The following is a 12,970-nucleotide window of genomic DNA, read 5'->3' on the forward strand; positions in this document are numbered from 1 at the left end:
CAAAGTTAATTGAGGATGGAAGGAATTCTTAGATCAGATTGATTGAGGTGAAATGTATTGTGCACTTTTCACTTTTCTTTGATAGAAATCAATCTAACTTGAGTTAGATATGAGAAGGTGAAAAAGGGGGGGGAAACTTAAGCCTGTGCTCATGTATACTTCACAGAAGAATCAGTATGAAAGATCATTTTGAAATAATTGTTTAAAAAGATGATGGTATTAACACATTACTAAGAATTAGTCTGGGCTTTAGTGCCTCTGCCTGATCCATTTCATGAATTTGGGGGATGAGTAACTGACTAGCGGCTCTCTTTCTTTGGAAGAAGCTGACTGACCTAACCGGCTAATTGGCCTCAAGGAACAATGCTACTGTACTTATAACTGGTCTGAGTCAATCAGATCACTACCAGTCCATTTTGGATCTAACCAACGTGAATACAAAGTTTTTTTGTGTTTGTCTTAGGGCCTTTCCTTTTGTATTTTAAGCCAAGTTACTAGAGGAGTTATTTCTTAAAATGCTAAAGCTGGTACATTTTGCTATTATATAGTACATTGCTGGAAAAGTTTCATGTCAATTGCTTTCTATCAAACCCTATTTTAAATATTGTAGAGAAGGACTCACAGTAGGGCCTTTTATGAAATTTTATGAAACCAATAACTGCCCCCTGACTTATGATAATAATTATGATTATGTAATCCCCCCATAGTATTCTGCTGAAGGTGGGGGCAAACCTGTGGCATTGTTATACCCGGCATCAGGCATGCCCCATTCAAACTGTGATCTCCAGGCACGTACTTATTGCTGGTCCCTGCATGTCCTGGCACGCGAGATTAAAAAACACTTCTCCCGGGGTTACAACTAGCACGGCTACCATGTTGACTCCACTGTCTAAAGGAGCTTTTATCTCTGCTTCCTCCTCCTCCTCCCCGCAAAATTTCACTCAACAAGTGAATTAAAGCCTGACCGCGATGAACGAGGTCTTGTGGCCCTGGGGAGGCATGATAGATTCGGGGGTCCTAGTCACTCGTGTTTTGTTGCGCGTGGTCCATTCATCTGTCAGGGAGCACCTCTTGAGAACGTCACCGGGGATATCACGGGCTCTGAGCCTGGGGTCTCTGGGGGGCTGCGCGGAGATGTTAGAGTCTCTGGGTGGGAGGAGGACCCTCGTGCCCCGTTTGGCTGCCCTCAAGCCCCTGGTGGAGGAGGCGGACGTCGGTGTCCTGCCCTCTAGTGGACGTGGGCACGAGCGACCTGGCTTCGGGTGGGTGGGAAGCCTTCTGATCCTCGAACATCCTCCAGGCTGGGGGGGAAGGGGACCGCTGGTCAAGGTCACGGACACGAGTGGGGCGGGGCGCAAGGACCCTTCCACTGGCCTGCTGCAGTGTCGGGAGCGCGGGTGGATTTGTTCAGTGTCCCCCGTTCCCTACGCTAATCCTCCAGGCCAGGGGCAGCCCTCCCACTCCGCGCCGGCCCTCGGGGCCTTCCCTAGGAGAGCGGCCGAAGGGGGGCGTTGGACGAGGGGGCCTTCTGCTCTGGGGGGCGGTGGCTCCGGGGGCACCTCGCCCGCCCTCTGGCGGCTGAGGGCGGTCGCCAAGGCCCGGCGCAGGGGATGGAGGAGCCCAGTGAGAGCGAGCCCGGGACTGGGTCAGACTGCGCAGAGGCGCGGGCTGGGGTCAGAGAGGGGAGGTGGAGGAGGGCGGGGTGGTGAGAGGTCGGGCCCCCAGCCCCTCAGTCCTTACGTCACTTCCGCCGTTATGCCAGCCCCTCCCTGTTCCGGCTGCGGAAGTTGGAAGCGGGCGCTTCGCTCTGCTCGAGCCGGTCCGAAGTCCTGAGAGACGCTGAAAAGGCCCCAGAGGCGGGGCCTGGGCGAGGGGGCGGGGCCCGGGGCGGTGCTGGGCAGGCGCGCACGCGGCGAGCGTGACTGGAGCCCCTCCTCCTCTCTCCTCCCCCCCGCGCTCCCTCCCGCGGCTTCTCCGCCCGCGGGAGCGCGCGCACGCGCGGTCACGCCGGCTCCTCTTCTCGAAGCTCGGGGCGTTCCTCTTCCTACCCCCGTCCCGGGCCGCCCCGCCCCGCCGCCCCCTCCGGGTCTTTCTCGGCGGGTGAGTCTCCAGGGGTTGCCCCCTGTAGGGGTGCCGGGGTGCGCGCGCAGGCGGGAGGGGGGTTAGGGGCGAGGAGGGAGCACGCGGGCCCCGCGGGCGCGCGCTTGGGAGGGGGGAAGGGATGGGCGGGGAGGAATGGGGGCGTCGGCCTGCGCCACCGTCCCCCGCGTGTTCGGGAGGAGTCTCATGGGCGCGGGGGCTCCGCCCTTTCGTCTGCCCCGGGAGCCCCTCTGTCCCTGGGGAGGGGTGAGGTGGGGTGCGCGACCCTCCCCTACGAGTAGACCCCCGAGGGGCGCGGCGTGGGCGGGAGGCTGGAGCAGGCGCGCGCGTGTGCGTGTTTGGGGGCGGGGGTGCCCACGGGGGAGTGGGTGGGCGCGGGTGTCGCCTCCGCCCCGACGCCAGCGCCGCTTCTCCCGGTTTCTTTTGCAGATGCTGCCGCTGCAGGGGGTGGTGGGAGCAGCCGTGGGACGCGTGGCCCGCGCCGCGCGGGGGTGACGGCGGGCATTGCGGGGCTGTTCTCCCCTGCCCCTCTCTTTTCCTTCTCCTCCTCTTCCCCCGCTCGCCCCCGGGCCCCGCCGCTGACCCCAGAGACTTTGTAGCCAGCAGCAACTCCGGGGCAGTTTCGATGGAAAATGAAGGTAAAGGCCGTGGGCAATTTCCGTGGGCTGGCCCGGAGTGGAGGGTGTGGCCCCCTCCCCCTTTCTGTGGGGCGGGGGCCGCCCAGGGACGGAGTGGGGGTGGGGGTCTGCGGAAGCCCAGTCTGACGGCTTCGGACCGTGGGGCGTGCTCAGGTAACAGGGCGTGGAAAAGTTTGGCCGCAGATCCCACTCGGGCCGGCCTCCGGAGTGGGGTGGGAAGGGGAGACGGCTGTCCGGGGCTCTCCTCCGGTGTCCCCGTGTTCTCGGTGCAGCCGGCCGGGGCTCCTGGGACCCTGTGTGCGCTCCTCCGGGCTCGAGGGGCCGGGGGCCACACGAGCTCCAGAGAGCCCCCCGCATCCCAGCCCCCCTTAACCACCATCACGTCTGATTCCTCACTCCCCCCTTTTGTGTTCAGAACCAGCCATTTCCAGGGTTCTAGATGGGGATCCCCGCTGGGCTGGACCCCCGAGCTCTCCCACAACTTGTTCGGTCCCCAGACCGGGGCCAGGCACCTCCCGGTGACCCTCCCCCGCAGGAAACTTTGAGTCCAGACCCTGCCCAACGCTCCCTCCCTCATCCCGACCTCCCCACCGGGCGCAGACTTGGTCCGAGCTTGCCCCTCGGATCCCCGGAGGAGAACGCCCTTACCTCCCCGGCTCGCGGGGATGCGCTTTCAGGACGGGGCTTTCCTTCTTCCCTCACTCTGCTGGACGGGCCCGCATGTGTGTTTTAAGAACCTCATCCAGGCTTCTCTGGGTCAGGAGCCCTCTTTGTTCCTGCCCGCTGACATTGGGCCCCCTCCTCTCCAAAGGTCTTGTGATTCCAAGACCCCTATGGTTCAGACTAAAGCTCCAAGACCCTCCTTTGAGCATGTGCCTCTCCTCCAGTCCCTGCTACTTCCACCGATTCTGTGCCACTGGTGGACCACTGCAGCTCCTGGCAGAGCTGAGAACGATGTGCCTAGGTCCGGTGAGACATAGACACCTGTTCTGAGCCTAGCCAAACGCCCTTATTTCCAGGTATTCAGGCTGCTTCATCATGACCAGTGCTTGTACCAGGGGGATGGCTTCATAGAAAGCCAGGGTCATGATTAAAACAGTTCTTTGAATAACAGGATAAATCCACATTTCGTGAACTCTTCGTTTTTTAGAGAAATCAGTATTTTATTTTCTCTTCTAGACATCTTGAGTCCCTTCCTAAGAGGTGCTTTGTTTATCTCTGACCTTAATGGGCATGGGCTGTAAAAATGTTGAAAGGTTTCTTTATAAAGCTTGTCTGGTAATGAAGTAATTCTTATAACAAATTCTTATGATTTAAATGTTAGGGTACCTCAGAGTCCTGTTTTTTAACTTACCGGTTTTGAAATAGAATGAGATCGCCAACTTGTGTACCTTAGAAATCAGTGTATGTGTGATACTGTTACTAGTTGTGGACCTTGGGGTTTTTTTGTGTATGTGTAGGTTTTGTTTTGTGTGGCTTTATTGTTTGGCCAATGCCTGAATAAACATTATTTAGATTGCCTGGGTACTGTGGTTGGATCCCTTTTTACTTGGATTTTCTGGCATTTTGTAAGACATGCTTATGGGTACAGACTCAAGCTTGTACCTTTGTTTTGAAACTGTTTTTGGCACAAAGGAACTTTCTTTGAAATTTGGTTTTATGATTGAGGGAAAGTCTGTTCTAAATCGAAGAAGGCTTAAAATAGCCTTTAAATATCAGGTGTTATACATGTAGGAACCTGAGAACCCTAAGTCATGTAGGAAATATAATCTGACCTTTCAGTGTATTTGGTGGAATTTTATGTATCCTTTAGGGATCCAGTCAGGTTGTGCTGGACCATTAATATGTGTTGGAAGATGTACACTCCAGAATGATGAAGATGTCACTTAAGAGGTGTAAATATTATTTTAATTGTGTATGGCACAAATATTTGGTGAGGAAGGTGAGGTTGTCTGCCAATGTTGAAAAGTCACTTTTTGATGAGGTTAGCTAGGCCTTTTTTTTTCTTTCGTAAGTATGGAGAGCAATTTCATTTTCTAGCAGAAATAGTCAAGACATGAAATATCGAAATCCATCTACATTAAACAGCTGTATTTGGTGTCTTAGGAACTTTGCTTTCCCGTTGTAACTGTACAGAAGCAGAAAGAGGGCCGATTTGTAAACATTTGTTTTTTGTTTCCTTATTTCCTGGAAGGGAATAGTAGAGTGAACTCTTAATTAACTACAAGTGAGTTGCGGGTTGTGTGATGTAGAAAGGGGGAGAGGGCAATGTCCTGGCTTGTAGGAGAGAATCTAAGTCTGGGTTTGATACCACTTATACTCAAATAGTGGTTTAAGTCATGAAACCTAACATTTCTGTGGCACTTAGAGTGTCAAGTTTTTCTCACAGCCCTGAAAAGCAGATAGCAAGTCTGTCCTGCCCATTTGGCTAGTTAAAAAAAGCAGAGCTCTGAGATGGCGGGTGAATTGTTCCAGGTAACGTGGCCAGTGGGTTGTTGTGTCTGAGTTTCCTGTGACCCCATTTGGGGTTTTCTTGGCAAAGCTACTGGAGTGGTTTGCCATTTCCTTCCCTGGCTCATTTTACAGATGAGGAAACTGAGGCAAACAGGGTTAAGTGACTTGCCCAGGGTCACACAGCTAGGAAGTGTCTGAGGCTGGATTTGAGCTCAGGAAGATGAGACTTCCCAGTGTTCTTCTGCAGTATGGCACCACTTATCTGCCGTGGCTAAGGAGTAAGGACATCTACATCCAGGCTCAAACTTGGAACTTCTCATTGGGAGAGTTGAGTTAGCTTTCATTTAGATCTGTGATCTAAAATTAAATGTTCTTTGCTTTACTTGTTTTTGCCATTATCATTATGACATTTTAAAAATCCCGTGGCCCATCCCCAGACATTCCTCTCACACGTCCAACTCTTGCTATCTGTAGTCTTCCCTTGACTGTTGCCTATAGAGGGATGCAGCTGTGGCCGATTGTCTCCTCGGGTGCATAGGTTTATACAGAAGGTGCTGGGGAAGAAGAAAGCAGAGGGAGGAGCCCTCAGCTCACTCTGGGGGAAGGGCAAGGATCGAGGTGGTTGTCATCTGTGGTGCTGCTGCCTCTCCAGGGCTTTTTCCATGGACCAATTGAGTGGCGATGAGACCCAGACAGGTTTGAGCTGCTGCCTCGCCAGCTCTCAAAAGATGCTGAGGGTTTATTTCTCCATTTCTGGGATAGTGGGGTTAGCCCTAGAATGTCTCTTTGGAGTGGTGCTGGTCAGTCATCTGTAGACTGTTGCATAATGATGCAGCCTCTCCCAATTTGTAGGAGTGTGGAATGGATGGATAAGTTCTCTTTTTCCCTGGGAGCTTCAAATGCTACTTTATAGCAGCTAAAACATTTCTTACAGTTTAAAGGTGTACAGCAGTTGAAAACATGTTCACAGCTAATATGTCATATAAAGCATTTTGTTTTCCAGAATGAATTTTTCCTTTCCTTTAGAAGAAAAGGGACACTTTCTCTCAAAGGATACTTAATACCCCTGGGGAGGGCTGGGGGTAGACGGAAAACTATTTTATCTAACTTTGTATATTCGTTTGATGTAGAGGAGACTCTTAAAATCTATGCAGAACTCTGATTATGAGTAAGGCTAACACATCTAGAAAGGAATTTCCCATATGTCTTGAGTTAAAAAAAAGAAATCCGTAATAGACAATGGCAGCAAATTTCATTTAAATTCAATGTTTTAAGGTAGGTTTGCTGTAGCTCCTGGCTAAAAATCTGGTAGTTGTCTAGGAATGTGCATTAAAATAGGAGTGCCAATTTTTAAAAATTCCTTTGTTGGAGGGAATGTAAGGAGGTATTGATGATAAACCACTTTAAGTATGTCCTTTTAATTGGAAAAAGAAGCCAGGTTATAGAAATGTTTTATAACCTGAGGCATAGAAGTAATTATTTTGTTTTTACTCTTGTCAATAGAATATTACTGTTCTTCATTCATGCTATCAGTGAACAGTTGAGAAGCAGGGGGAGCAGAGCCTGCTGGGGGCGGGCTCCTTACCTAATGTTCCCCCGAACACTTGGTTTAGCTCACTGGGTTTTTATCATTCACTTAATGTCAACAGAATTCAACTCTGTACTCACTGAAATGATATGGAACAAAAGTGTCTCCTAGGGAACTCCTCTTGGGGCCTAAGCTGATTTTTATTTGAGAACTTAATTAGCCACAAAGCTAATCGGCTTTTAAAGTGTATGAATGATCTAGTTAAAAGTATACATTACATTATTTGGGGGATGGAGAAGGGAGGAACACAGAACTTGGTGACAGGGGCCATGGTAGGAACAATTTCAATGTCCAGTCTAGGAAAGCTGATTGCTGGGTGTCACAAAGAAAAATGCACCATCCCTCCCTGAGCTGAGACCTTCTTCCTTTCTTTCTGTTCACTTTTTTTTCTTTTGGTATTCAGTTATTAAAAGCATTGGTTCTAAGTTAGGTTTATCTTAAGACTTCACATGGTTATTACTTAAAAGGAAATTGAGAAAAACCTGTTGGGTGAGGTCTGAGATTAATGCTGTCATTTTAACAGGAAAGAACTTCTGGGAAAGAATAAAGACAATATAGCATTGGACAGTGTCGCATTCAGCTCTGAATCACATAGCTAGTGTTGGTCTCATACATATCTATTTCCTCAACAGTGCTAGACTTTAATATTCCTTGCAAAGAGTAAGTGGCTGATATAAATTGTTTCTTTGGGCTTAAAGTAATTACTATCACTTTATCTGTGGGATCCCTTTTATTTAGTTGGAGTTTATCATATGCTATGGAAAAGGTTGTATTGTGAAAATTACAAAAAATTGTATGGGTTACAGAAACCTAAGTATAATAGGAAGGGAGAAGAGCATTGCTTTTAAATAGGGCATATTGTATTCCCAAAATATCCCCAAACTATGATAATACTTGCGATAGAAAAGAAAAAAATTAACAAATGATTGGAGGTTCTTTGTATTTGTAAAGAATACTTGTTGGCTAGCTTAAGTGTAAACCCTGTCCTTTGATTGTAGGTCAGTTCATGACTCACCCTGGATTCCTGCTGTGAAATAAGCTTGTAAATTCAAATATATCGATAGTAATCAACATTATTACTTATTCATGGGCACTGATGTGGTTTTTTTTTTTTAGTGAAGGTATCCTATTGGAAACAAATATGCTGTTATGATTGATTGGCAAACAGGACTCAAATTTAAGATTACTTTTTTTTTTTACTTCTTATCTAGTGTTCAGTCTTTTTAATGAAGACACATGTATGCATTTAGAAAGGGCATCCACAGTCTGTGAAGCAAATACACAAAGTACTGTTCCCAGATATTAATGTTGTACACACATTTTGCTGTTTTTTGAAATTGAAACATTTGTTTGATTCTGTTATGCTTAAATCCAGTTTTTGAGATGCATATGTTAATTTTTCTTGAGGTAACAATAGTTCTATTTTAAAATTAAGAAATGGGACAAGATGAATAAAATAAATCCAACGGGGTGGTCATATCAAGGGGAACTTGTTACTCCACTTCCAAAAAATAAAAAGGAGGGGGAATAAACTGAGGTAAAGGTTGTACCCTGTTTTCCTTACTTCAGAACAGGTGACCAGAGATCTTTTATTTGCAGTCTACTGTCAGCCCGCTAGGGTAGTGTGTGTATGCGTGTGTTTTAATTTTTAAGGATACCAATAATATACGTTTTTAAATTTCCTTTGTTTTGGATTCTTTCACTCTGGAAAGCTGGAGTAAATACTTGGATGGTGTGTAGATTTTACTTCTGCTCGTCTGGAATTTTGCAGATGAAGAATTGTGGTTTGAATTTGGTTTTCTTTAGAAACCTGACCTGACTTGCCTAATTCAGCCCCTGCCCATTATTCCCTTAGAGCAAATGTAGGTATGCTGTGTGTATGTTCCCCCCCTCCTCTCTTTTCAGGGGTTTGCTGGAGGGAGCATTTCTTCCTCAAGGGAAAACAAAGGCAGAGGACAGTAGGATTTGGATCTGTCATCTGGGTCATTCCCCTCATTTTACAGAAGAGGTGACTGAGGCCTAGAGAGGTTAAGGAACTTGCTGTAAAATCACATAGGGTAGTAAGTCACAGGGCTAGGATTTGAACCCAGATCCTGTGATCACCAGTCAAATACATTCTCCAGTCCATAATCCCTCCCTCCCTGTCTCCCACCCCATTCAGATTTCGCCTTTGAGATGAAAGTTAGCTAACTTCACAGCAGTACCTGAAGTCATATTCTGATGACCAGCTTTCTAATGTGGTTTTCATATAATCTGTACTCTTATCAGAACCAGTGCAAAGAAATATGGAACCAAATGGGTAGAGAGGTTTTGTGGGCTGAAACTAGAATCGGGAGGGCCCTCTTTACCTAGCTCTGTGAGAGTCTCCAGGCTTCCTTTCCTTTTTTTGGTAAAATGGGGAGATTGAATTCAGCAAGCTTTTATTAAGCACTTACTGTGTGCCAGACCCAGTGCTCACTAGTTAGCTAGGTAATGGGAATATAGAGACCCAAATGAGCCAGTTTTGTCTTTCCTTGTAGGCTCAGTACTCAGTCAGTATTTACTAAATACCTGTAGACTTGGCCTCAAGGGGCTTAGGAGGTTCTACTCTGTGGAAGCAATATGAATGGTTACATTAATACAAAATATAAACCAAGTAGATAGAAAATCACTTCAGAGCAAAAGAGAGATCAGCTAAGCTGCCTGCTGCTGGCAGCGCCATATCCCGGCCCTGCCTTGCGGTGGGGGGCCTCCAGGGTGAGGAAGGCCGTGCCATCCCTTAATGCTTTCCTAGCTGTTCTCTGCTCTTTGCCTCTCCCCCTTTTATCTATGTGTACTGATCTGAGAAACTTTTTAAAAAGTTACTACAGCATTGAAATTTCTTGTATCTTTGGAAACTTAATGTAAGTACTCAAAGCTTTGCTCCTTTACTTTTTCAAGTCAGCTGGTACCTACTAAGTACTTGTTATGTGCTAGGCCCCTGTGGGTCCTGGGGCTACACAGATGGAATGGACACACAGCTCCTGTCTTAAATCCGCCCCAGGCTGCAGAGAGGAGGGGAAGAGCAGTTGCTATCCTGTCCGAAACAACAGTAACATCATGAAGGGAAAACAAAGTGACCAAATCTTAGAAGAACTTTGGAGAAGGAGAGAACACTTGGGGGTCACTTTACTAAAGAGCTAGGAGCTGTGTGATGTAGCCTTGGGTTGTGACCATGTGGAGGTGGGAGGGTACCCACTGAGCGGGGAAACCAGCCCAGAAGTATGGTACCTTAATGGGGAAATCATCTTGGAATCACACTATGTGTAATATCAAAAGCATAGTGATGTGCATGAGGTTAATATTCATTTGTTACACCCCTCTTACATCGTGAGCACCTACTGAGTTCTTACTGTGCTGGTACTGCAGAAAATAAGGAAGAAATATGACCTCAAAGAGCATGTAATCCAATTGGAAAAGCAAAATTAGTGGGACTTTGCTCTTTTGGGTGGTACAGACTCTAAAGACACTCTAGTATTTTTGAGCCTGGAGTGATGAAGGAAGGCTCTGTGGAGGAGGTGGGCTTGAGCTTGGCCTTGAGGACCTGTAGAATTTGTGTGTGTGAGATTGAGGGTGAGTTATAATCACCAGGGACAGCAGCTTGCATAATGACAAGACATTCACACAGTGCTTGAAGGTCTACAAAGTGTTTTGTGTTCCTGATCTCATCTACGCCTCAGAGCGGTTCTCTAGAATAAGCGCTCAAAGTCCTATTCCCCATTTGAGAGTTAGGGAGGTGAATTGACTTGGCTTTGGCCACGCCTCTAGGAAATGTCAGTGTTGGATATGATCAGGACTTTTTGAGAGGGTACGTCACAGCTAGAATGATGTTGATGATTGTGGATGTCCAGCACTACCATAGGGGTTTGCTCATGGTAGGTACTACCCAAATATTGTTTCTGTTGAAAAGAGAAGGACCAGGTGGAAGAGTGGCAGAACACCCTTCCCTATCAAGAAGATATGTTTCTCCATCGGGTTTGTCATCCTTCGAGTTTAACGTTGTAGAGAGAATTGGGTAGTGGCAAAGGGAGGGAGGCACCCAAAGATCATTGTGGGTGTGTGGTATATCAGATGGAGGGAGATTGATGAGTTTGGTGATCACATCTGGTCCGACAGGCAAGGAGTGGAGACGTGCTTGCTAGGAGGTGAGTTACCTGCATGTTCAGTTCAGTGGCCATTTAACTAAACATCTGCTATGTGTGAGATCCTTGGTAGATAAAAAGGGGCAAGAGTAAGTAGTCCCTAGTCATTAAGGAGAAATGTCACTGTATGAAAAAACAAAGTCTTACAGTCTTCACTTGCTTTGCTGACTTAAGCTTTCAGAACATGGAAGAAGAAAGGAAACAGCAGCAGTGAGCCCAGTTCTGATCAACAAGAAAGAATTAGTGGAGACAGAACCTCTGTTACCCTTGTTAGATGATGCCCATGTCATCCTGGGCATTGTTAGATCTCTTCCCTAGACTGTGAGAAGGCAGGTTGTTTAAAGCTCAGAAAAAAAATAGCTCTGCCATGGTTTAAGCACCTGGAAGGGCAGACTGCCCAATTGGGTTGAGAATGGAGGAAGACTGGTGGTTTTAAAAGCCTGTCTCCTGATAATGGGTTTTAAAAGCCTGTCTCCTGATAATGGGAATGGTCTTGATGAGAAAGGAAGAGAGAGGGGTACTGCAAGAGTCTTGTGTCATTTCCATGGAGGCACCCAGAGCTCAAGAACAACATGCTTTTTAGAGGCCCAGAATCTAATTCGGGCTTTGCACTTAATTGCTGTGTCATAGTCAAAACAGTTAATATAACCAGACCTCAGTTTTTCTCAAATGTAAAATACCCTGTCTTCCTCGACTCAGGAAGACTCATTTTTTGTGGATTCAAATCCAGCTTCAGACACTAGCTCTGTGACCCTGGGCAAATCACTTAACCCTGTTTGCCTCAGTTTCCTCATCTATAAAATGAGCTGGAGAAGGAAATGGCAGACTGCTATAGGATCATTTGCCAAGAAAACCTCTTGGACAGTATTGGCTTCTTCTTGTGCATGGGGTGACAAAGAGTCGGACGCAACTGAATAACACCACCACCACCTCCCATGTATGGAATTTTATACATACTTGTCGTGATTGCTTGTCTTTGTTTCCTGGCTTCCCTGGATTCCTTCAAGTCCTGGCTAAAATGCCACGTTCTGCAGGAAGCCTTTCCCAGTCCTTATGCATTCCAGTGCCTTCCCTCTGAATTATTTCCTATCTCACCTGTGTATGTCTTGTTTGTATGTTGTCTCCCTTTTTAGACTGGGAGCCCTTTGAGAGCAGGGATGGCTTCGCCTTTCTTTGTGTCCTCAGTGTTTAGTGCAGTGCCTGGCATGTAGTAAATGATTGATGAATGTTTATTGACCAACTAGAAAATGCAGAACAAACATGTTTGGGAATTCAAGCTTAACTATTCTAGAAGAAACTTGTTTGGGAATTAACTTCAACTCCTGTTTGAGTTGTTATGTTTAGGAGTTACACAAATTTGCAGGCATGTTTGCTGAGCCGTTGTCAAAGAGACACCATGAAAATGTAGACAGATTCTTCAAGCAGATTTTGCAAACTCTAGACAAGGTATTCTTGACAGAGGTTTGTGGATAGATTTCAGGACATCTGTGAATTTCGATGGAGAAGAACATGACATTTTTCCCCACTAACTTCTAATTGAAATTTATAATTTCCTTCAGTTTTGAATGTAGGGAACAAACATTCTTCTGAGAAGGGTCCCATTGGTTTCATAAGCTTGCTGAAATGGTCTGTGATGCACGAGGAACCCCTAATCCAGACACCTTTCAGCTTCACTCTGTTGCCCTCTGAACTGTAGGCTGGATCATTTAGAGGAATGGTTTGCAAATACTTTATAAAATTGAAAGCAGTGATGATCAGGTTAGCCTACATGGATTCTCAAAAAGCTATGCTTACAGCCTTTTGTGACAGTTAATCATCTGGTGGAATAAGGCAGTGATTTCAGTAAGGTAGATCTTGACTTGCAAAACATTTGACAGAGTTTCTAATGGTAGCTTCTTGTATAAAATGGGGGCTGGATGACAGTACAGTTAGATTTGTAATCTGTAATTTTGATGAATGGATTAGTGTCAATGTGCTGGGACATCTTTAGTGAAATACAGGTTCTGTGGCTCTATTTTAATCAGCATTTT

At 46.7% G+C, this 12,970-nt stretch overlaps 1 protein-coding gene across 1 annotated transcript in view; it reads left to right on the top strand.

Annotated features, from left to right (window-relative positions):
* The first annotated feature begins 1,743 nt into the window (after positions 1-1,743).
* ATP2C1 (ATPase secretory pathway Ca2+ transporting 1) overlaps positions 1,744-12,970 on the top strand; it is a 108,141-nt gene continuing 96,914 nt past the window's right edge. Inside the window, exons 1-2 of the mRNA XM_036759225.1 lie at positions 1,744-2,100; positions 2,530-2,738. Of these exons, the coding sequence (XP_036615120.1) occupies positions 2,733-2,738 (6 nt within the window). The 5' untranslated portion in view covers positions 1,744-2,100; positions 2,530-2,732. The remainder of the gene's footprint in view (positions 2,101-2,529; positions 2,739-12,970) is intronic.

This window comes from Trichosurus vulpecula, chromosome 5 (assembly GCF_011100635.1).
Source record: "Trichosurus vulpecula isolate mTriVul1 chromosome 5, mTriVul1.pri, whole genome shotgun sequence".
In the NCBI taxonomy this organism is placed as follows: domain Eukaryota; kingdom Metazoa; phylum Chordata; class Mammalia; order Diprotodontia; family Phalangeridae; genus Trichosurus; species Trichosurus vulpecula.